Raw genomic sequence first — 26014 nt, 5'->3', positions numbered from 1 at the left:
CAAATCCCCTCGAGTGCCCGAAACATTCCTTTTGTATTTTAACAGTCCACCCCGTCGATTCCCATCCCCTCCAGAGGTGTTTCTGAGTGTAACCTAATTGAAAATTGTAGGTGTTCATTATTAAAAGTGCTGTGTAAAGAAAATAAATGAACATGTAAATGAGTGTCTACGAATTACACGTATTGAGTGACAACAGTCGATTTCAATCATTCAATCAACTTGACGCACTCTCCATGGCTTGCTGTACACGAGTCTGTCTTGTCGACCCTTCACCCGTGACTTATTTGTGCCCATCGGTTAACCTTTGTTTACGCAGACTCACACAAGTCAACTGAAAAGGGACTTTACCGTATACACAAAAGTGACAGTTGTTATTACGAATGTTGGAGTCCGCACAGGGGTCAACCAGTTTAGACGAATACCAATGTCAAAATACGTGATATAATAATGTCTACAGTTGCATCGTTGTTTCCTTGTATAGCCTGTGTGCTGTGTTCACTTCTATTTTCAAGAGAAGCTGCAGCTGATGTTGGTAAGTTCACTCAAATTATTGCCAGGCATTTCGTTAATAACATATTGTAATAGGCTCTGTCCAAATGAATCAAAAGAAAACCATGGAAATTCGGTTAAGAAACAGCGAGCTCAGTGGTTCGGACAGAAATTAAAGGGGACGGTGTTTTTTTTTCAAAATGAAGCTGTGCGAAAAAACCTTCATAAGTGTTTGCACAAACGCGATTTGTATAACTACGTCGATGACGTCATTGGCGTGCTGGAGACGCCATTTTGTTGTTTACGAATGACAAGGCTAGCTTAGCGTAAAACGGAATAGATACAAAGCATTTGTGTTGCAATTTTTTTTCGAAAATGGCTATCAAATAGATACTCATTCGTAGGAAAATATGTGATTCAAGTGCGTGAAATGATATTTTATTTGGACTTAACACTGTTTAAAAGGGCTTTGAGAGAATAAAAAATTGAACGTTAATCAACAGGGTTTTTTCCGCGAGAGTAAACCAATTAAATTTCATACAAAGGTGGATTTGCATAACCAAGGGCACACGTAAAATATGAGATGCAACATTATAAATACACAAAGGAAACCAGCACGTCGAAAAAAAATAAATAAAAGACAGCATAATGTAGATAACGTTCATATTGTGTTTTCATACAGAATCGTGAAACATAGTATTTTGCTTCTGAGGGTGTGACATCAGGCAGTATGACAGAGCCGGCCGTTACTCCACACACTACGAGATCTCACAGAATAAAATTATAGCAAATGTCAATGTGTCACTCAAGAAATGTCACAGTTACAGCAAAAATACAAGTCTAAATGTTTCTTAATGTACGTTCTTTAAAAAAATCACAATACAGTAAAATGTATTTGTACTGTTTGTTCTTTTATGTTGAGTCCTTGTTTCTTTGGTTAGTTACTTTTTCTTATGGTTAATTTTTCTTTGTGCACCAAGAAAATGTCATTACTTTTTTTGTCCGTAGGTAATCTTTTACTTCTTGAGGTATCTTGAGTTCAGTTTCTTCTTTTGGCGCTTTTAAAGTTTGTTAAAATTATGCATGTGTCCTGTCAGATTGGTTGGTTTTAGAGTTACCGAGGTTGGTTAATTTCCTGTCAGTGATTCTATTGAGCGATCCCGTCGTTTGAAAATTTTATCACAGTGATTTCATCCGAACGCAAGTTTCGAAATGACAATATAATCGAATAATTCCTAGCTAAGAATAGTACTCAAAAATTTCATTTCTTTCAAACCCGCTTGTATTTGCGTTATAGTAAGATTTAAGTGTCCCATTCCGCGTTTCTACTAGGCTCGAAGATTTGCTATGTGTTGCTGTGTTGTAGGTATGCGGTTAAGGAGCCTTATTAAAATTAAAAAAAAAAAACAGAGAGCATATTTGTCATGATCTTCCAAATTGGCGCAGACAAAATTAATATTTCATGCTCTCGATACATTAGGGTCATTGGACGCGATAAGTCCCGTGCAGCTCCTCTCTATTTAGACTTGAACAATGCTGGTGCCACGAAATGTCAACATGGTATCGACAACATGGTCTTGCTCGTTTAAACTTTCAAAAATTCACCCAGTAACTTATTTTTTTCATGAAGGTATTCTGCGTACTACCTCCATGTTCTATTGCATTTCAAACAATCATAACATTGAGCCGTTGTTATCAATTTAATTTATTCATAGCGAGGGTCTTAAACAAAATAATTGTAGCATGCTATCCGAGGAGGAGTGATAAGTTGTCCTTTTGTATCTTTTCTAAAGTCGGTTAATCAAAGTATTGTCTTATGTATTCTTTATGGCGTCGGTATCCGATATAGCCAAGATACTGTATAAATGGACACACTAACTCACAGAAAAAAAAAATAACCAGGACCAACAGGGCCTGACTCACACACAGGCAGATTCATGTATCTGCGGCCGGGCCGTGAGGCTTGGCCATGGTTCCGTATTTAATAAATCAGTTCCAGTTCTACGTCAACACTCGTCGTCAGGTCCAGTTTCCTTGTTGATTCAGGTTGTTGCAAATTGTGTCTATGTACATTAAAAGTATGGCTTACCTTAGTATAGACATCCAACTCGGTTTGTAATAGCTTGTGCTACATCTTTTCAACTCATTCAAAACATAGGTAAAATAAAATTCCCCCAGTACTGGCAACATTTCACCTTCCACAAAACTATGTCTTTATGCAGCAAAACCTATTGGAGACTATAGAAGCAAATTACGTCAATCTAAGCAACACTCGAATGATTGACACTGTATCTGAAAATAATATTCATGATTCTGTTTTAGTTGAAAGATTATTATCAACAAATTAAAAAAAAATATCAGCCATTTTGGAAGCTTCTTCTGGTGTATACTTGTATACTTTTTGATGGAGATTTTACTTCAATGCAACCATGTTGGGGGCTTTTATCAGTATCAATAAACGGTTGTATAGTTGTCACAAACTTATCTACAGAAGCACCCAGGAAAGGATAATTTGGATTAACAACCAATCCCATATCGCTTGTTGATACTGTGTAGCCATTCCTTTCCAGATCTTGTGCATACCGGGCTACAGCTATATGCTCACTTTCAAGGCCCAAATTTAGTGTGTTTATTTTAAAACGACTTTGGATTTATTATTCTTTCAAATAGATCAGGGAGATACCAAGGAGATATTTTTGTCTAAAGATGACATCTTTTAACTTACTGGCTAATTCTTAATTTTCGGTGTGAATGCTAGTTTGGCTTTATGTATTGACCCCGAGCTGACATTTCTGTCCTCCACGATGACTCGTCACTCGTGATATTTACTTTCGATGCATAAAAATCATAAGCATTTTTACCTACATTATATATATAATTGCACCCTCAGAGTGAGTGCAAGAAAGATTATAAGATGGGAGTACATATATTCCGGTCATTGGACAGAATGACTCACCAATCTGTAACATTTCTGCTTGCTGGTTCACAAGGTTTAGAATAAAGAAGCTCACCAAGAAGAGATGATCTAGAACAGTCACCTTGAAAGTCTGCAAGATGTTTTACTTTCTCCTTTGTGACTGTCTTTTCTTCTGTTTGACAAGCATTATAATTATCTCTCCGTTTTCTTGGACGACAGACTCTATCCAAATTACAGTCACGTTCATAGGTCATGCTGAATCCAGTCACTTTAGTCAAATTTTACAGCTGTGTTACCATAAACACCAGGATGGTGGTGTGTTTGTAATTTCAGGGTGCTAGTTATATAGTTGCTGGTATTTCTGGTAATCCACATCTCCGAAAATCCATTACAACAAACAAGTGGCTGCTGCATGTTTGCTATACCCACCCAACCGTGCTTTACAAACACATTTCCCGCCAAGTATTTTACCAGTAGTCAAATTAAACTAATTAGGGTGCAATACTGTTTTCTTAGGGGTACAGGGTTGTCAGCCTTGGTATATGACTTTAAAACCATTTATTTTATTAGAAAACAATGACTAGCGTTCACTGTCATGAAGTAAAACGTTCGTTACATGGTTACTTTTATAAACGTTCCATCCAATGTTTATGTATTTCCTTGCTTTGCTCATGCAGTTGTCACACTATGAAAGAAATAGTCAACGATAGTGCTATCTGCAAGGTCAGGATAACTACTCAAATTCCTGATCCATTCACCTGCAGGAGGGCATATGGGCAATGATTCCTCTGTGTTCATAGAAACTAAAACATTACAAACTGCTGATCGGTACTCCTTTAGAGTCAAGCAGTTACTGTCCATCCAATCCATGACAAATATACAGGTACACTCTATGAAAATATAAACAATTAAATGACATTTCATTTTCTAGGCGTGAGCCAGAATATAGCATTTTAGAATTTTAATTGAAAAAATAAGGCCAAATGTGTATCGTACACGTATTTTATGTTGACGCCGAAGTACTATCATATGTGGTGAAATCAAAAATAGCATCGGTAATTATTCATCGCTTTCAAAAGTGTTTATATTTTGGAGCAATAAACAATTGTTGTAGTCTTACAGACGATCATACATTTACATTGGCACTACAATTGTATCAGATTTTTTGTAGAAGGTTTTAAAGTCCCATGAGTTGTCGATGATTATTTTAAATCCAATCAAAATAGGCCAAACCTATTTGTTATCTATTTTCTGCTCAGCTGCTCCATTAATTTTAATACACACTGTGTTGAGCGCATATCGTACTGATAAAATGTATAGTGAGATGGGTGTTTCGCCAACCCTTATAAGGCTATAACAATGCCTAAAAATTACGTATTTTTTCGGATATTATGTGAATAATTGCTTAATCAGAAAGATCATAAACGGGATTAAAAGTATTATTACCTCTAAAACAACAATTATTTTTTATTGGATTTGTAGTCAAACGAAAATTGAATAATATCTTAATGTTACTAACATTGCAAACATTGTTTGTTAAGGTGGTATGCACCTCGAAAGTGAACACACAAACGTTTGCTCAAACTTTCCTCGAAGTATATTTCAACCATTCTCTTTCAAAACAAAGAATAAAAATCGGAGTCACCGTGCAAATTTTGGAACAAGGGAAACAAATTACTCGAGATTTACCGATATTTGAAATACAAAATGGCCGCCATCCCTGTGTTAACTCTATATAGAAAAATTAATTTTTCGATTTTCAAAAAACTAAGCCGGTAAAAAGTTTTCTTTCACCAAGAGCTTTAAAACGAAACCCCACAAGTGGTAGATAAGAAAAGAATTGAAAATAATCCGAATATCTGCCCCCGAGGCACGTTCTACCTTAAGGGATTATATAACAGTACATATTGGCTTAATGGAGAAAACCTTAATACATCAGAGTTATTTTGCATAATAATTGCTAATAGATCTTCCCAAGTCAAGGTTGACAAACTTTAAAGTCACATTTTACTTAGTCATCATAATTTAAATAAGGTGGGGCAATGAAACTACCATCAACAATATTTTCCGTCATCAGGTTTTCTTTCTTGTTTTCCTATTTTATTTGTGAACCAAATATCTTGGCGGTTATTTTCCTTAATTACTACGGTAATAAAAACAGCATAATTTTCCCAAATCCCTTCTAATGTACTCTATGGCTAGGTCAAAACATGCCCTTAGATTCATCGACTGAAAAATTAAGTTAAACGTCATATCAAAAGGCTGATTCGTTGTAAATGCTTTGTGTGCACAATAAGTGTATACTTCTTTTTCACCAAAAAGTGCACTTTAACTTAATCTTGTCGAATTTAAAGTGTTTGTAGCTAAAATGACCCATAATGCAAAATGTATGATGTTGTTATTGGCAAGTGGGTACAAGACCGAAGTAAAATTATTTCCATAATTAATTTAACTTACAACATTAAGACTTACCTGAACAATAGATATGTCTACACTAGTTCAACTTGGCAAGACGCAGTGCAACAAACGAGAAATAAGCAGTAGGCATCATAATGCTGACGCTAAATTTAATCCACTATAACAGCAAGCAACAGGAGAGCAGACTCATTTCTTGCAAACAGACTCTCTGTAAGCTCAAGTCTTGAAGGTAAACAAATTGTTGACCTTTGTTCAAAGCATAGCAAGACCTTTAAGCATTTACGTCGTCAATAAAAAGCTTGTGTCACTCAGAAGGCAATCTTCAAATGAAGCCTTTTGAGTTTACTGAAAGGTCGGCTTCTTATTAGCGTATCAAAAGAATGCAAACTATAATTAGTATTGCGTGGGCGTGCATAGCTATACGTTACAGGAGCTCCACTGTATTCTTATTGTATTGCCCGACATTTTTATTTCAAGCTGGAGTTGTGTAGCCCGCTGGTTGACACTTTCTTTTGTGAAATACTGAAATACAACCTACGCAGTCGATCGACAGTGTGGATGCAATGCTCTTCTGAAAAAACAGCGAACAAAAATGGAGTCTATTAGTTATCGTCGTTAACTTCAATTATCAAATTTAACATTCCTTATTCTAATCATTGACATCTTGCTATAAAGAAATATATTGCTAGTGTATGACATCCTAATGAGTCATGGGGTGAACGCTTTTTGTATAAACCCTAAAAATATATCTTGATAAGATTTGGATATCATGACAACTTTTTCCCATACAAATTTCTGCGAGAGCTTTTGCCAGCTTAATGAGTTGGTGGGTGTGTGTGTCAATATGTACGCACTGATAACAACGAATTTTAAATTTGACGCCTAAACTAAGCATGGCCAGTGATTGGACAGAAACGCCGTTCCACTTATCACGGACACCCCCACCAAGTGTAACATTTTGTTTATTGGGTCCTAAACGCAACTAAATGCAACGTCAGAAGTGAGCTGAGCAAAATCACCTAAGTTTTCCAGACAAAGCATAAAGAAAATTTTCACTGGCGCTTGTCGCATGACTATGCTTTCTCAGAGAAGCAGGTCATTAGTCAAGATTTCAAAACTTCAGTACTTGATGCTGACCGAATATGACTAGAAAGTCTATTCATCTGTGCAGTAGTAGCTCTCGTTTTCCCGGACGAATATGGATTGCAACGGGAAAAACCCCAAGTCATGCAATGGAAAAAGAGTTATTCCGTCGTAACGTACGAGAGCTATGGCTGCTTGCTACAGCGACATACGAGAAAGAACGATCATCATAATTTGAGTCTTGTGGTTGAGTTGTAAGAGAAACCGTCTTCGTCTCTTGAACGGAGAGATCTGAATTCTGGTTTATGAAATCGAAAACTTTAGTGTATACACAGTCCATCATAACAGACTAGTTTGTGACAGTGTAATACTGTCAGTAAAATTGTCTCGGGTTTATTGGAAGAGAATTGAGAAAATTGAGACATGATTTTTGAAGTTGACCGGCAATGTTAGCAGTGAGTTGAGTTTTCTGTTTGTCTGTGATTTGATATAGTAAATAAGTCAGCATATCAAAATTAGACTACAACATATCGAAATTGGACCATATATATATCTCACATGGCTACACTAGGCTTACATTAGATAAAAGATAAAAACAGTTAACTCCGGCTAAGTACAAAGCTGGGATCGAGGTACGGGCCCCGGTACGGGCGGAACGAATCATTGTCCTGGGAACGCTAGCGCTTACAAAAGGCGAAGTTGGTCAGTTTTGTTTTAGTGTTATGTCCCCTTGGCCGAAATGTTCTGCACCTGTGAATGCCAGACCCTTGTCCATAACAGAGCAGAAAACATCAAAACAGTTTTGTATATAGTCATTCAAGTCACTTGAACTGGACCATTGATTCATGTCATACCGTCGTACCGATCGACACGATCGCAAGCGCAGCACTCGTCGCTGACGTGTAATGCATACCATTCAATGTCAGCTTAGAGCGTACGGACATACGCGAGCGCGTTCATGTATGGCCGTGGTATGAGGGACTGTGAAATTATCGTGTGTCGCAACGCATTTCTTTTCATTTTCGACCAAACGTGGTGACTTTGGTATTTTCCAACAGAACATGCACTTTTTGCTAGTATCCGTTTCAACTAAATGGACAATGGACTCATCGTTTGGTGTCGTCGTTCTCAACTATCGAAAAATCCAATCCTTGTGGACTGACCAGGTGGGAGTGCAGAGAAATACTTAGAAGAGCCAAGTGTAGAATTTGGGACTTAGAGGATATAATTTGTTTGCGTTCCTGCAAGCCTTATCCGAAGCATTCTTTGTAGTTTTATCGCCCTCGTTCACGCTGAATATTCATAGACGTGGGCACTATCCGGTTCTCGGGGCCTGAACCGGATAGCGCCCATGTCAAAATTTGTATGGCCAAAATTTGGATATTCAGATTTGGGTATTCGAATATAATGATATATGGCATTGCAGATATAAGCCATACATTCGTTTGTGAGCTCACGTCGTTTAAGCTTATGATGGAAATAATATTACTAACATAAAAGTGAAATTTTAACCGCCAAAAAGTAGATTCTCTTTATACAAACTTTTCGAGCTCGACTTTTGTGTGCAACATACACGTCTTCCAAATCAGTTGGAAACTTTTAAAAATCGAAACATTCTAACTTTTACATGTCAGTCTTTTTCCCTCTTTTTTTCGTCAGACCAGCACTAGTTCACTTAGGCCAATGTTAATGGAAATCGTAACAGATAATAGTTGTATAAAATGAAACGATGGCGAGAGTGACGCAAAAAGATTGATTTCCTTAATCAACGAGACGTATGATAAACTTGCTTGTATTATTTGGCAATGCCGACTTTTATATTGATAGTAGATATGTAAGCCGTTTCTCCTCTCCTTATTTTACCTGCCTTTCGTCTCCTTTTGTCGTCTAATAATTATCTTTTCTCTCATTCGTTATAGTTGTTTTGTCATATGTATTGATATTATTTTGATAGAGTCTTTGGGAAAAATTCAGTTTCTTTCTCTCCTTAAAAAAAACTCATGAAAGACGCCAGCTTGTATTATCATCACTTTGTCTCGTTGGCCTGCACGTCACTTATATCTCTTACCACCTGAATTCGTGTCAGCCCTAGAATTCGTTGTCAATAATACATAATGTGTATACAACACATTTTAGTGAAGAATTGGAGAGTGTACGTTTTTTCTTGGACAATAAAAAAACCAGGCTGCTGGTTATTACAACATCCCCTTTCATTATGGTAAATCTGAGACTGTATACTGTACTGGCTATTTTTGTTACAGGTACATCTACACCAAGTTTTAGAGAAACCCCTTCTGATACTGAAACAGTTGTAGGCAGCGATGTACAACTGAAATGCAGCTTCAATAATCTGGGAAGTCACACTCCTCAATGGCAATTCGAAAGCAGCGCTGGTGATCCCCTTGTAGAAATTACCTACGGCTATCGAATATTCGATGACAAATATCAACTCAAAGGGGATTTATCGAAGGGAGAATATCATTTGTTTATTCCAAACATCGCAAAAGATTTGTCAGGTACTTACGATTGCTCTCTACTCAGTTCGCCGGAGGATTACAGAAGTGCTGAGCTTATCGTACACAGTAAGTATTTCATAATCAAGGTTCATCCTACACAGCTATCGACGACATTTCCGTTGTTTAGTAGAAAATACGAAATAAATGCTTCCATCAGCAGCTTCTGAAAGAAAACGTACATCAACGTTTTTGCTTTATCCTGACATTTTGCTCTGTTTTATCCATACACCCTATTTTCCCATGCCTTTTCCATTTATAAAGGAACAGACGAGATATATGGAAAAGAAAATGCAATCTTCAAGCGTTTAAAGTTAACTGAAAGGACAGCTTGTATTCAAGGTAATAGGTGTGTTGGCCTGCTTAGCTTTAAGTCTTCGCTATTGGTCTGACACAGCTGTAGGAGCTTCATTGTATTCTGAGTTGGTCGACTGAATTTTATTTTTCGAGCAGTGAAAAAATGGAACTGTAATTGAGTAACCCACGGATAGACACTTTACTTTGTGAAATACTAGAATGCAATCCTCGCAATTAGTCAGCACTGTGGATGTAATGATCTTTAAAACTTGACGTTTATGGATTTAGTCATGTGGGAACGCTTTAATTAAACAACCACAATACATTTTGTCAATATTGATACTGTGATGATTGAATATAATGAGCCAGATTATATTAGTTGTATATAAATAAAAACATAATGAGAGTGACACACAAAAACATCCCCAGGTGTTGACATTCATTATTGACGATATTTACTACACACTTGTCTCATGTGACGATGGCTACTTTGTTACATTGATATTGTTGCAGAACGACGCCACGTATCTATCACGACATTTGCAGTGCGCATGCCCTAATAGGACTTCTTGTCGGTGTGTTGGCGTGTAGGGACTTCAGGAAGGGGCGTGACTTACAGTTCTTGTGATCCCTGGTGAAATTCGCTTGGACGATTGAGTTATATCGACTGACATCCCCGCGCAGGGTGGCCATGAGTGATCTGAGGCTGGATCTACTGGGCCTGTGCGTGACGGAGGCACTGGTGCGGCTTGGAACCGGAGGCAATCAACAATGCTGACGAACAAGGTTTGTTCTTTGTCTGGTGAGTCCAATCTGGGTGCCTGTTTGGCTTGGAAATTCAACGACAATTGGTGGCAGCGGTGGGATGTTTGGCGTGACGCTTTTGCCTCTTGGGTTCGTAGTCGCCGGTGAGAGTGCGGATAGAGTGAGCTTTCGAGTGTTTGTGGGGTCCTGCACGATCGGAGCGAGTGAATCAAGTCTCTCCGCCAGTGCTTGACTGGGGTGTGTTGTGTGGGTTCCCCCGTACAAAAAAATGCGGCCACATTTGCACACAGAGAGACTTTCTCACGTTTTTGCATTGTGCTTCTCGTTGTGTCGGCCTGTTTTTCAGGGGTGTCTTAGTCCCGGGCCCTTATACAGTTTATTATTTGAGTGTGTGTGTGTTATGGCGACGGGACTTGATAGGCACAGAAGAGTGGCTGAACAGAGCGCTGAAGGTGACATTGTTTTCAAGGACAGTGGTATGGTTAGTATAATGCTGGGACAGAGATCCGCTGCAGATTTGCAGAAATATCGGCCTTTACGTTCAAAGAGAACCCCAGAGAGGTCAGTCGGACGTGGTAGAGGTCGTGGAGAACCGATTTCATTTTATGGGGAGTTTACTCCGCTCGTTATAGACAGTTTTAATGGTTTGACAAGCAGTACAGAGTCACGTAGACGTGTACGTGGGGAGGCTACGGAGTTGCCTGGCCTGTCGAGCAGTGGTGATGGGCCATTGCCGGGAGGCCAGTCAGGTGATAGTCATGTGACTCTGCCATTGAATGATGGGAGAAATACGGAGGAAAGCAGCCGTTCAGTGGCTTTTGGTGCAATTCGCCCGGATTATTTTGATGGTACTTCAGATGTTGCTCAGTATGAAATTCATTTTGGAGCGTGTACTACAATAAATGGATGGAATGATCATGGTAAGTTACAGGTGATGTTGGCCAAGTTAAAGGGCGTTGCACTGAAGATGGCATCGACTAGCATAGGCCATGGTGGTGATTTGACCTTTGATGAATTTTGTGAATTGTTGCGTGAACAGTTGGGGTCAGGTTGACAAGAGGATGCTTATCGTCTTGCCATTCGCAATATTCGCACGCAACCAGGTCACTCACTTCGGGATTTGTCAAAGGTCGTTAGGGAAACCGTTTTGAAAGCCTACTCAGAAGCAAGGGGTGAAATGCGACAGCGGTTTTATATTGAGCATATTTTGATGCCGTGGGGGAGAAAACAATTAAAAGAAAAATAAATGAAACTGGGAGATCCGCTAAAGCCAAACTTGAAGACTGTGTAAAAGCAGCTGTAGCTGAAGAAAATTACTTGTCATTGAGTGGGAAAGGTAAAGTTACTGGACATCGGTCAGTGGGCGGCAAAACTGCTGAGGTTGAGGATGAGGTCAGTGACCTTCATTCCTTGATTGAACAGTTAGTCGCCGATGTGGCTGACGTGAAAAAGGAAAGATTGAGAGTTCCCAATGTGAAAAGTGGTTGTTAACTTTGTGGTCAGAGTGGGTACATTCGTAAGAATTGTCCAAGGAAGAGTAAGAGAGTTGTGACTGCTCAAGGAAATAAAATTCAGGGTTTAAGCGCCACAGGGCTGGACACAAACGTTGTTGTTCAGCCCGGACACAGTCTATTGGTAAGCCTGTGGGCGAGACCTGCACTAGTACTGATAGCGAAAAAAATCTTGAGAGACAGAAAGATGGGAAACTGTATAGTGATAGTAGTGATAGACGCATGATGATGCTAGATGTTAACATTGAGGGAATACAGGAAAAGTTGTTAGTCGATACAGGCAGCACCCATACTATCGTCGCATACAGGTGGTATTGTCAGATACCAGAGAACAGAAGGCCAAAGATAATCAGAGATGGTATCAAGATGATACAGGCTGATGGGTCGGCTATGGAACTAAAGGGGTATGCAGTCCTCAATGTTACCATTGGCACGAGAAGTGTTAGTTACCCTATCTTTATAGCAGATTTAATAGATGGCAGTGCAGAGCTTCAAGAGATGGATCTGTTGCGGTTGTTTGATTGTAATTTGGACTTACAGAAAAGTATAGTGACTATAGATGGTGGGGAGATACCCACAGCTAACATAAATTTGAGACCGTTTGTGTGTCGGTTAAAGGTGGCGCCGTATGAATGTGTGCCCCCAGGTCATGGGGCAATCGTCCCTGTTAAGATGTCTTCCTTTCCTTGTAGTGGACAGACAGTGAAATGACCTGGGAAAGGGGTCAGTAAAAATGTACGGGTGGCTGGTATGTTAGAGGAGGTTGTGTCTGAGTTGACAGCAATCGTAGAACCCACAGCTCTGACACGTCATTCTAAGATAGGATGTCGTACTGCGAGTGCATTGGTAACTCCGGGTCAAAGGTTACTTCCTGTTCGGGTGTTTAACCCAGGTTCTGACATATGTGAAATAAAGAAAGGACAGACAATGGCTGTATTGCGTCTGGTTCATGCTAGTGATCTGGATATTAGACCATACCCATTTGATGTTGATATTGACAGACATAGGTCAGAGAGTGCGCCCTCAGCAGGCCATTCTAGTTGCTTGCAGGAGACTCTGGTTGGGGACAGAGCAACACAGGGTGGTGCCATACCACTGGTGCCAGCACACATGAAGGACTTGTGTGATTGCACTGCTCAGAATGTGGAGTGTGGAACAAAAGCGGAAGGTATATGAATTGTTAATTGAACCTCAGATGTGTTTAGAAGGAATTTTATAGATGTTGGCAGGACGGATGTGTTGACTCATCACATTGACACAGGGGATGTACAGCCAATTAAGGTTGCTCGTTTTAGGGCTCCTTATTGGAAGAAAAATGAAATAGAGAGGAAAGTACAGTCTATGGTGGATAAAGGGTTGGTAGTTGAGTCTGAATCCCCTTGGTCTTCCCCTTGTCTTTTGGTGGCCAAGAAAGATGGTAGCCGACGCTTGGTGGTGGACTTTCGTAGACTCAATTCGGTGACTGTCAAGGACGCCAAACCCATTCCACGTATACCAGATAACTTGGAAGCCATGTATAATGCTTCTGTTTTTAGTACTCTGGACCTTCAGGTTATCATCAAGTAGAGTTTGATAAGCGCAGCCGAGAGAAAACTGCCATTGTGACCTCAGTTGGTCGACATTTGGAGTAGACAGTACTCCCTATGGGGCTCTGTAATGCACAAGCGACTTTCGAAAGGTTAATGGAGAAAGTGTTTCGAGGGCTCCAGTGGAACTTTTTGTTGTTGTACTTAGACCAGCGTTGGAAACTACCGCCCGTCCTCCCGTCCGAGACAGGTAACTTTTCTGTCGGACGGGAGGAAAATTGTACTTCCACGTCCGTGTGTCAGGCTCTCGATAGTAGCCTATACGGCATACCCAGTAATCTCATCGATCAGCTGCTTCTAGATGTTGTGTAAAATAAACGAAACGTAGTATACCAATACGTCCGACTTCGACGCGCTTATGCTACTGAAACTGTGAAACTGTGTGATGCCGGAACGCAATGCAAGCGAGACATGTAAACACGGGTTAACAGGAAGTCGCTCATACTAGTAAATCTCACACTAAGCGAGATTTGATCGATATCAGCCAGTGCTATAAATATAAAGATCTTAGACATAAAGGAAAGATATAAAGATATAAAGGATATAAAGGAAAATGAGGGCAACTCCACACATCGGCTCTACCAAGATTGTTTAGTATTACGATATGGTGAATAAAAGGATCATTGCATTTATTTTGTGTGGAATACATGGTGAGACACCGGTGAATCGATAGTGCTTGACCCTAGTCATGTGATTTGGGTCCCCGGTAAACCAGTTTGTTGATTGAATGATTCGTCTTAACGGTGTTTCCGGAACCAAAATGGGGTTCCTTCATCAGTCGCTCTCTTGTTTTGTATCCCATCCGCTTGGTTGTGTGATGAAGTCATCTTCGTCCTCGAAGAGGAGAAGCCAGATTCGTTATGAGAGAGTTAGCCACTATTGACTGACTCTATAGTGAGCGATCCGGTATGTGGTTTCATATTATAATTAACATGACCCAGCATCGACCGGAGTTTCTGGACGCTTACAATGATGTCTGTTTTAGGGCATATTTTGAGCGTTGCTAGTGCTCGTTATGTTAACAGTAAATGTTGACAATGTACTAATCAGTCAACGATTAGTTTGTTTTAGGCATTTAAATCGATTATCCGAACTTTTAGTTTTGTGTCAATTTTTCGTGGACTTTGTAATAGATTTCGGGTCGATATTGGTTCCTGCTTTCCGGTGTTTGAAAAGCATGTTGTGAAGGGCTGCTTCGAGAAATAAATCTTGTTTCTCTGTGTTTAGCCATTCCCAGGTTTCATGGTTTCGTTAACAATATTTGCTGTAAACGGCTTTTGAAATCGGTTTTGTCTGAGGAGAGTATTGGTTTATTTAATTCATGCCGCCAACTTTGATTACTTATATGGCAGCTCTCTCAGTTTTTGATTTTCTTTGCCAGATGATGTTTTCTGTATTGCTCAGCAATCTTTTCAGTTTGGTTGATTGTAGTACCAATTCGATGACAGATTGCATCTTGGTTTTATACGATAAAGTGGCATAAAATGGAGACAAATTAAAAAAAAATGTTTCCCCGTTGTTAAAACCGCTATCGTGAAACCTTTTAACTGTTTGAGCGATATGGGCAAAGTGTGTTTGAATTAACTAATTAATAAATCAGTGTGTTATCAGCATTGTTATTGTAGAAATTTTGTATTCAAGTCCGGATTAGAATTCATTTCAAACAGTGGAATTCAGAACAGTTTGTTTGTAAGATCACAGTTAATACTCATGTTGAAAATAAAGTTGTTTACAGTTTGAAGTACATAATGGTTTTGTATTTTTTGAATGAATGGATTTGTCACAATTCAGGACAGGCAACTTTCTGGCAGGACAGGCAAGTTTTGAAAGTTACCAGTCCTGATGTCTGGCAAATATTTTGGCCAGTTTCCAACACTGCTTTAGACGATATCATTTTTTCGGTGATTATTTCAAATCTGAATGGGAGTGGTTGGACATAGTTTTCGGAGGCTGAAGGCAGCTAACCTGAAGTTAAAGCCAAAGAAATGTGTTTTATTTGCACCGGAAGTTGAGTTTCTTGGACACAGAGTGTCAAAGAAAGGAGTAACATTTGGTCCCAAAAAGATAGAGTGTGTAAAGGATTGGCCAGTATCGAAGTCATTGACTGAAGTGCGGAGTTTTGTGGGTTTGGCGTCGGATAACAAACGGTTTGTGAAAGGTTTAGCTGAGTTGGCCTGGCCTTTGTATGATTTAACAAAGAAAAGTGCTGTGTTCCAGTGGTCTGAGGACTGCCAGTTGGCCTTTGAGAGGTTGAAGGAAGCTCTGACAATGGCGCCTGTGCTTGCGTTCCCTTTGTCGGAAGGACCGTTTGTCTTGGACACTGATGCCAGTTTTCCCAGTACTGAAGCAGTATTGAGTCAGATTCAAGATGGAGTTGAGAGGCATTTTTTCGTATGCGAATCGTGTACTGAGTAGAAGTGAGAGAAACTACTGTGTTACTCGCAGGGAATTGTTGGCGGTCGTGACTTATATCAAGCATTTTAAGCATTATTTGCTCGGAAGACCATTTGTTGTCCGCACTGACCATTCTTCGTTGACATGGCTGTTGTCATTCAAGAATTTGGAAGGGCAGCTAGCTCGCTGGCTGGAAGTGTTAGGGCAGTTTGATTTCAAGATAGAGCATAGAGCTGGTAAGCGACACCAGAATGCTAATGCCCTTAGCCGTATACCTGTTAGGACATGTAAACAATGTGGAAGGGATCATGGTGGCAATGTTAAGAGAGATCATTCGCCTGGTAGAGTGACCCGTGATTGTTTGAATGGCTCAGATTCTGGATGTGAGCTGGTCAGTGATGTTTCAGAGGCGAACAAAGGTAGAGTGTGTCTCAAGAAACAGAAAGTCCACTCTGAGGTTTGTTTCCAGAGGTTGCCAAGGAAAGTATCTGGCTAGGATAGTAATGAAGTTTTATCCCTTGTGTGCCCCTGGTCCAAGGAGGAGATTAGACGTCAACAGCTTGCTGACTCAAATATAGGAGTCATTATGAAGTATGTTGATGCAGGCCTTGAGCGCCCTCCTTAGGAGAAAATTTCATCCACATTACTAATGGTTAAAACATACTGGGCGTCGTATGCACAGCTGCGCAATTGAATTATATACAAGTTGTATTAAACAACTTATGGAAAAGCTGTACGATGGCAATTGATATTGCCAAAGGTGTATGTTATATTATTGCTAGCAGAGATCCATGATTCAAAGCTAGGGGGTTATTCTGGTATCACTCGGACTTTAGCAAAAGTAAGGTTAGGGTACTTCTGGTTCGGTATGAGCGTTGATGTGCTTGCGTATGCAAGACAGTGTAATGTGTGTGCTTGTAATAAGCCTTCTCGGGTCAGTAGGCATGCACCATTGCAGATTTGCTCTGTGGGGGATCATATGGAGCGTATAGCACTGGATATGGTGGGACCATTCCCTGAGTCCAAGAGTGGAAATCGTAAGATTGTTGTGGTAGGAGATTATTTCACAAAATGGGTGGAGGCATATGCGATGCCTAATGAGGAGGCCTCAACCGTTGCCAAGGTTTTGGTGGATAATTTCATCACCCGTTTTGGTTCACCCTTGGAGTGTCACAGTGATTTGGGACAGAATTTTGTATCGAACGTGTTTAAGGAAGTGTGTGTCTTGTTGGGAACGCATAAGACTTACACCACGCCTCGTCACCCCTCAAAGTGACGGGCAGATTGAACGTTTTAATCATTCCTTGGTTGCGTACATACGGTCTTATATGGACACCAAGGAGGGTCAATCTGATTGGGATGAAAATTTGAGTGTGACCACATGCTTCTTACCGGCGTACTCCTCGTCCATCTACAGGGGAGACGCCAACTATGCTGATGCTAGGGATGGAGACTTACTCCCCCTGGAAGCAATGTTAGCGGCTGAATTACCCGATGATGTGGAAGGTGTTTCCACGGATTTTGTAATTAGTTTGGTTACAAGATAGGTTACAAGAAACACATGAGCATGCGCGTGAACGGCTTAATGTCACGGTGAGGCGACAGAAGTTGAATTATGATCGTTATGTCGCCAAGAAAGGTTTCGAAGTTGGTGACTTTGTATGGCTTAGGGATGAGCAGCGGAGAAAAGGATATGCCCCTAAATTGCAAATGATGTTTGAGGGTCCATATCTGGTTGTAAGCCGGATATTAGATGTGGTGTACAGGATCCAGGAAACTCCTCATTCTAAAGCTCAGGTGGTTCATTACGAAAAGTTGAAGAGGCATACTGGTAAACCGTTGGACACTTGGTTGGAAAAGGTGAAGTTGTTACCTTTAGATCAACGACAATAGATTGGAAAGCCAGGTGAAAATGTTGATGTGGAGACCAAGGGTGGCGGACATGACGCCACTGAGTCTCCAGTTGAAACCATTATGGAAATAGACAGTAATATCAGCACAATTCCAAATGACCAGCTGTCTCACAATTTAAACCCTGAGGTTAATTGTTCCCCTTGTGCCTTGTCTGGAGACGGTGGCCTATCGGTTCGAGAGTCAGAGGTCATGGACTAAAACAGTAAAGAGGGTAGTTCAAGTGTGGAGAAATCTGATGATTTGAATGATCAGTCTGCAAAAACTGATGAAGTGAACACTAACCGTTACCCAAGGAGGGAGAGGAAAACTGCTCAGTAATATGGATTTACTGGTATGATTAGAAATGCCTTTGTAAATGGGTGGACCTCACGGTCGAAAGCAGGACAGATCCTGGAAGTGTAATGCTGTAGGTTAAGGTGTAACTTTAGGTTGCATTGACACTGATACTTTTGTAGTTGAGTTGTTATTGGTTTAACAAGTGATGTGGTAATGTAGACCACTGTTAGACAATGTGTCTTGTGTTTTTCTTTGAGTCATTAGACTCAGGGTGTAGTAGTTATCGTTCTACACATATACACTCATTGACAGATAGACTGTTGAATTGTGCAAAGCTTTCTTGTTAAGTAATTTTGATATTACTTGGTGTTAATCTGGTTTTAGTCTAACGATGGTTGACCTCTAATCATGTGTCGGTAGGTGTCCCTGTTTATTTCCTTTCAAATCGTCAAAATCTGACATGAGACAAGGGATGTGCCCTGGCATTGTGTTGGCCTTCAATGGTAGATACACATCATTGTTTTCCTTTCTTTTCGTAAGTTTGAAGGGCGTACTATAGCCTGGACTCCAGCGACTGCAATCAACATGGTTGTAGGTATAGCGATTACCTATGAGAAGGTGATAAGCCTCACCTTGTGATTTATTTCTGTTGGTTGACCAGTGCGGGTTGCTTCTGTGTCATGGCTACCAGCTTTTAGTTCAAATTATGTTTTGAGGCAGTGATTGCCTGATGATTACTTTGATTGTAATTGCCATCAACTTTACATGACTGACGCTATAGACTGACTAACGCTCGACAACAGACATACTTCCTTGTTATTTTAATATCACCAGACTGAGTTTATGTTGTACTACAAGGGCTCCTTCATGTGGGCAAGGTTGTTGCCCTGTTGGTAAGACTCAATAGTAAGGAGTGGAATTTTCGGGGGATCGAAAAGTATAGGAAAGGGGGAGTGCCGTAGAACGAGGTGACGTTTCTATGACGACATATGCAGTGTGCATGCCCCAAAAGGACTTCTTGTCGGTGTCTTGGCGTGTAGGGACTGCTGGAAGCTGCGTGGTTTGCAGTTCTTGTGATCCTGGTGAAATTCGATTGGACAATTGAGTTCCCGCACAGGGTGGCCATGAGTGATCGGAGGCTGGATCTACTGGGCCTCTGCGTGACGGAGGCACTGGTGCGGCCTGAAACCGGAGGCAATCGACATTGCTGACGAACCCGGTTAGTTCTTTGTCTGGTGAGTCCAATCAGGGTGCCTGTTCGGTTAGGAAATTCCACGACAATATAGATGTGTACACCCTTTCTCCTCGTCTCAGTTTACTTGTGTTTCTTCTGTTTGAGTTGTCGGGTATATTTTAGCATTTTTTCAATCTTTATTTATTTAATAGATATTTAGGTGGTCTTTTGGGGAAAATGAAGCCAACTTTCCTGCTCTCCTTAAAAGCTCAAGGAAAATGCCAACTTTCATCGTCATCAATTTTAATTTTTCGTCTGTAAGTGTGTAACGTAATATACAATAAATTTGAAACATTTTCAGAGAAGAATAGGTGGATGTAAGCTGTATCCTGAACAATAAGAACAGCATCCATCCATTACAATATCCCTGTTCATCATGATAATCCTGAACTATTTATTGTATCTTGTATTTTTTTTTTTTTTTTTTTTTTTACAGATGCATCATCACTCTTTAAAGAAACTCCATCAGATACTGTAACAGTTGTAGGCAGCGCAGTACAACTGAAATGCAGTTTCAATAATGTGGAAAGTCAGACACCTCAATGGCAGTTCAAAAGCAGTGCCGGTGATCCGCTTGTGGAAATCACCCACGGCTCTCGAATATTGAATGACAAATATCAACTAACAGGGGATCTATCGAAGGGAGAATATCATTTGTTCATTCCAAACGTCGCACAAGATCTGTCGGGTACTTACGATTGCTCACTACTCGATTTGCGAGAGGATTACAGAAGTGCTGAGCTTACCGTACTCGGTAGGTAATTCTTGATCAGAGTTCATCCCGCAACTTTTGAAGACCTTTTCCTTGTTTAATAGAAAAGGCAAAATAAATGCTTCGATCAATCCTGACATTTTGCTTTTGTTTTAACCATGCCCTTCCTCTTAAAGGGAAGGACTGGATATATGAGAAAGAAGGAAAATGGCGGTGACACTGAATTTGCTCGACGCCTCCTACTGAACAATTTAGGGAAAATCCACATTCAGAAAAATCAATCCTTTGTTACAGGCTTTGTTTGACACATCCTTTTTGTTGATGTTTTTGAAAAGTTAGAGTATTTAGACTTAAAATGATCGCTTTTGCATGGGGAAATCGTTGTCAATGAAAACGTTCTATAAACCACCGCGTGAATCATCAGGTCCTAGTCCGTGTTGTTCCTATAAGCAGATCAAAACAATGCTGAACTCCCTTCCGCTTATGCTAAGCATTCTACAAGAGTAGAGGCAGTGACGTCCATGCTTTTACCAAACGATAAAGTGTCAAATGTTTGTGTTATTTATTTATTTTTTGTAAAAATTGATGTGTTTCTTCACGTCAATCCAGGGTCATATTCACGTTTGGGAAAACTATCACCTTAAAATTGCGCAAATTAGCATTGTTTTTCGGACTGTTAGAGTGCAGTAGAAATTTGAAAAGTTATAGCATTTTTACATTTATAGCTCTTCTGCTTTCAATGTTGGTCATTTGAACCCAATATCGGAATCATACTTTGAAACGTTATTTTTTGATAAGACGGTACAGACTTAGTTCTTGAGAACTAAACTGAGTACGATTTTGGTCATATAAAAAACTAATCTCTGTAGATTCAGTGCTTCCTAGCCATGAAACATATCCGTGTAAAAAATTAAAGTGGAGTAGTTACTAATCCAAAAACCGGTGATCCTTGACCGCCGCTTTCATGACAGGTGTTTTTTTTTTTCTCGATAAAATGGTCCTTAAATAACCATGTGCGACCCTTCGTCGAATCGACTAATTACTAGACATTTTGTCCCTTTTTGTCAATGAGTTTGCCATTCTCTTTTTCTCCGCTTTGTTGTTGTTGTTGGTACTCTTTGCTTTTAAACAATTCTGTATATCTCACTGAAAGGATTCATTTCTGAATATATAATTTTATTTATTGTATGCAGACTTCCCAGAGTGTAGAGTTGGTCCACGTTCGACAGTGGTATCAGACAAAGACGTCGTAACATTCACCTGCCACATTAATGGCATCCTCTTGGGTGACCTTGTTTGGTTGAGGAATGGCGAAGAAATCTCGCGTCGTACCGCCGCGACCAATGAATATCAAACGACCCTTAAAAAAGCAGACAATGGAGCTAGGTTCAACTGCCGATACGAAAACCAGAGCTTTCCATCTCACAGTTGGCCAAATTCGTCATGCCATGAAGATATAATCATGGATGTGCAGTGTAAGTATCCATCTATCTAGCTACTCTACTGTCTATATATCTATCAAGTGATATTGACCCCCTGTCTCAAAGTATGGATGTGACATAGTGCTATGTTATTATTATTCATGAGCTGTCATTACTATTCATGAGGACATGTATATCTATCTTAGCCAACGTGGATATCAGTCAGTCTTCAGCTTAGCATCACTCTATGTACGTTGTCTAGTGTATAGTGAAATAAAGTAGCATCTTAGATTATAATACTCGCTGCCCCCAGCCTTCATTACCCTTCTTCAACAACGGCCCCGCCACGTTACCAAGTGACCGACAATACCATCATAGGCCCGGTAACGTCACATTGTTGATGAGTCAGCGAGTACATTAATCTATAAATTGTTACTTTTTTCCACCATACACTATACTACTGTACATTAAGTGGTTATAAGTTAAAGGTGAGCTGGAGAGACTGACCAGTATACACGTAGGCCCAGACAGATATTCATGCCCTCCTGAATAGTATGACAGCTCATGAATAATAATGGCATGACACTTCGTCACACTCCTCCCTCGTTATTTTGAGGAAGACAGGCGTCTACATTACTGGTACTGTTAAGTCAATCAGGAAATCAGCAAAAAATTACAATATATAATTATACAATGCCAATACTACTAATATGTGTCTGTCTGTCTGTCTGTCTGTCTGTCTCTCAGCGCACGCTCTCTCTCTCTCTCTCTCTCTCTCTCTCTCTCTCTCTCTCTCTCTCTCTCTCTCTCTCTCTCTCTCTCACATTCTTTCCTACATATGCTGTAGTAAAAATACTTAAAGTCGTTGGATTTCATCAGCGTTGATGTGGAACCGTAAATACGTAAATGTGGAATGTGTTGGCGAAAATATTTGTCACGGCTGACTGGTCATAAGATCTCCAAAGTACAGGCAAAAAAAGGGAAAAGTTAACTTTTACATAATCACACTACGTAGCCTGCGGAATTGGGCTGTTCGCGGCTTCACCGCACGTGACAAAAATCAGTCGTACATACAGGTGCGAGATCTGGCATGCTAGGCCAAGTCGAGATAAACTAAGAATAAGCAATTTGACTCGCGTCGTTGATCCCCGCTGTAGCACGGATTTATGCAAAGTTCAAGGTGTAATTGTAACATAACTGTACACTCACTATCAGTGTTTCATGGGTTACAGAATGAAATACGTAATTGGACCACTAACTATCTCCTCCTCACCCCACCTAACTACTTACCTGTGTAAGCGGCTGCCTATCCACGACCCCACTGTTTGGTAGATAGATTAATTATTGACCGAGTGACTAGCTTGCAGGCCGGCTGATTGACTGAGAGACAGACAGACTGACTGACAGACTGACTGACCGACAGACAGACAGACAGACAGGTATACCTAGAGATAGAGAGACTGACTGACTAAATTAATAGATGACTGAAGAACTTACACGCTTACTTACTTGCTCACTCATTCTGTCACTCACTTATTGTAAGTGACAAGCTTACTGACTGCCTTTCTTTATGTACAAAATTCATAATAGGACTGTAGCAAAATTCCTGCTGCAGTGTACGCAATTGTTTTTTTTTCCATTTGCGTAAAATGTATCAAAAAATGCGTAGAACTAAGTGTAAGTACCTATAGAGTAGCTGCATATGCGATATCGAAAACTAGTTGAAAAATCAATCAGTATAGTGTTCAATAAACATCAGCACTGAAAATGTATTTTTCTTTAACGATTTTTACCTTATACAGGTCTGTTCTATCTCTTGGCGGAATCGTTATTTTTTATGTCTACTACTTCCGACGATTTCTTTGTCGCCGTCTATCATTACCGCTCGGATGTCAAATTCACCAAGTCTTGGGCCTTTCATGGTTATCACCGTCAGATCATTTATGACATCTTCAGTCAGACAACATTTCGATGTTTCAATTTTGTTTTGGGTACCTAACGCACGTTCAAATGGGACAGATGAGACTAGAATCAGGGCTGCAATTATAGCCAAATTTGCAATATTCGAAAAGAGCTCGCTATACTGTTGTAAAGAAGCAAACAGACCGCCATAAACTATATTTACAAGTGACATTAGATTAAATTAGTTGATATTCGACGCGGAGATCTTCAGGGTTTACAAGTCCGCATTGGGCAAAACAGGGAAAAATACATGTTTTTGAAATAACGACGAAATCCATTGAACATGTTACATTTTTATTGGTACAGCCTTGAAGGAAACAATCGATGCTACATTATTGACAGAAAGTAGCGCAAAATATTGCAAAATCATGAACATTTTTTATCAGCAAACATTTTATTTTTGTTCCTGAATAAACTACGCATTGGAGGAAAACCACGTGACTGTGTTCATGTCTTAGTTACCGAGACTGCGTTTTTTTCAAAGCATATCGGATTACGCAGACGTCAATTTATTTTGCGTACTTCAGGGTAATTATGCGTGAAATACGTAGAATTTTGCATAAACAAAAGCTCTGCCTGATCATTATTATATCGTTATCAGATGACCTTATTTCATATAATGCAAGTTGTTATTCGGTTTACATTCAGATGGCCCCGACGTTAAAATAAATGGCACCGATAAAGATGAAATAACAGTCCTTGAAGGCCAAAGTGTAAGTCTGGAGTGCGTTACTGATGCAAACCCGCAAGCTGAAAGCCACGAGTGGATTATTAGTATCAAGGACCGAACAGTGGTATCGTCAAACCTAACTTACTATATACCACGTGTCGACTGCAAAGATGCTGGTGTATATGGATGTATCGCCAGTAACAAGTTTCACGATGGTACAATAGGTACTGGAAATGCTTCCTTGTCACTCAGTGTCAAAGGTAAGTATTATCATTCATATCTGCCAAAAAAGGATGTTTTCGAATACGATCTTCGATGTTTTGTCCATTAATTTTATTGTTTGTTTGTTTTGTTTCGCTTTTTGGCGTTAACCATCCTCCGTATTTTACTAATCTTTGACTTGTTCTTATTCATTTTGACAGCCGCAACTGTTGGTAAAGCTCCTGCATTCCAGGCCGCTCTCGGATTTCATTTTTTCATCGTTTTTGTCACCGCTATCATTATGAATGACAGGGCATAGAAAGGAGATTATTATTATTGTACTTGGGCCTCAGCCCAAGTACATTTGTTTTCATTCCGTGGGAAAAAACTCTGTAAGGTATAACCATTTCTGGCTGAGACCAGGGAGGGCAAAATGTCTTGGCTTCATCTTTCTTGGCATAATAAATGGCGTAATGATGTTAACTGAATGGAAGTGCTGCTCTCAGCCAGTCTTGAATAAGTGAGATGTGAATATTAATGCTTCTCTATCTGAGTTTTTGCCACAAAATCTTCTGAATATAATCAAAATGTGCATCGAAATGCAACAATTAATGCACCCTCCGTTTCCTAGGCGATGGCACGACCCTTGCTACACACCCACTGGACGAGCCAAAGTGGAGGGGTAATTTCAGTTTGGTCGAACAAGAGGGCTCGAGACCAGAATTTAACATTTAAACTTGAAACATGTTTAATCGCTGACAAGATGTGGACTAGTGTTAATCAAAGTATTAAGTGTGAAAAAGAAAGTTTTATATCCCGGACACAATGAAAAACATTACGACTGGAAACTGTACCCCCAGTTGAGAATAGTAATGCCCACAGCGATGGAGAACACTTATCCTTGAGCTGAGAAAACCACACCATCATTTCGAAATAGAGCTGCAGATTCGAGAAGCTCGTTCAAAATAGCTAGGTACACCCCGAAAAGGGGTGGTTTCGAGTTTTGAGGGCAAATTTCGCCTCCTTCATATAGAAATCGTACGTTTGTTTTTCCAGCAGAACACACCATTTGACACAAAATTTGCATGTAAAGGGGTCGCCAGTAAGCACGTGGTCAAATCTGGCATAAGAAACAATATGAAATGTTGGGTAAAGCCAGTCAATATAAACTGATTTGAACTTTTGTGTTTTGTAATTTATACCACTGCAGTAACATTACCTTTTTTTGACAACATCACACAATGTAATACGTTTTGAAACTGAATACTCCGACGTATTCTGTGTCTCCTTTGCTAAAAAATACGGTATGCCGATTACCATGTAAGGAGATGATGACGTCAAGACAGATTTGTAGTGCGTTTGGTCCTCGATGGTGCACGAAGTTTTGTCAAGGTAGCTTGTGTATTTATTTCCTGAATGGGAGAGATTAGGGTCGATCTAAACGAAGGCCGAAGAATGTTATGATACTCTAAGCGAGCTGAACTCTAACGCGAATGGTTGGATAATTTGGAGGATGTATAGAATGATCTCGTCTCATTAAGATTATTTGGCGGTCAGTATTGAATTTCAACTGCGTCACAAGTTTGTGAAATGAGTATTCCGTCGAACGGTCAACGAACGATATTTTAGAAATCTGGAGACATGGCACATC

The 26014-nt window shown here is 40.0% G+C and overlaps 1 protein-coding gene across 1 annotated transcript; it reads left to right on the top strand.

Annotated features, from left to right (window-relative positions):
* The first annotated feature begins 297 nt into the window (after positions 1–297).
* LOC139128578 (pregnancy-specific beta-1-glycoprotein 9-like) lies at positions 298–24828 on the top strand. Its single transcript, XM_070694330.1, has 6 exons — positions 298–532; positions 9169–9489; positions 19834–20151; positions 21303–21584; positions 24141–24422; positions 24585–24828. Exons 1-6 carry the CDS (start codon positions 448–450, stop codon positions 24680–24682), a joined length of 1386 nt encoding a protein of 461 aa, XP_070550431.1. The 5' UTR covers positions 298–447; the 3' UTR covers positions 24683–24828.
* Positions 24829–26014: the final 1186 nt, after the last annotated feature.

The sequence above is a fragment of the Ptychodera flava genome, unplaced genomic scaffold, assembly GCF_041260155.1.
Source record: "Ptychodera flava strain L36383 unplaced genomic scaffold, AS_Pfla_20210202 Scaffold_60__1_contigs__length_796720_pilon, whole genome shotgun sequence".
Taxonomy (NCBI): domain Eukaryota; kingdom Metazoa; phylum Hemichordata; class Enteropneusta; family Ptychoderidae; genus Ptychodera; species Ptychodera flava.
The sequence above is the reverse complement of the archived record's forward strand: the minus strand, read 5'-3'. Positions and strand labels throughout refer to the sequence as shown.

What these genes read in the sequence shown, in the direction of transcription:
- LOC139128578 (XM_070694330.1), top strand. Translation starts at nt 448, where the DNA reads ATGTCTACAGTTGCATCGTTGTTTCCTTGTATAGCCTGTGTGCTGTGT. An exon ending in TGCTGAGCTTATCGTACACA is followed by an intron (nt 9,490 to 19,833) that starts GTAAGTATTTCA and finishes TTTTTTTTACAG; the next exon opens with ATGCATCATCACTCTTTAAA. An exon ending in CTTGTCACTCAGTGTCAAAG is followed by an intron (nt 24,423 to 24,584) that starts GTAAGTATTATC and finishes TCATTTTGACAG; the next exon opens with CCGCAACTGTTGGTAAAGCT.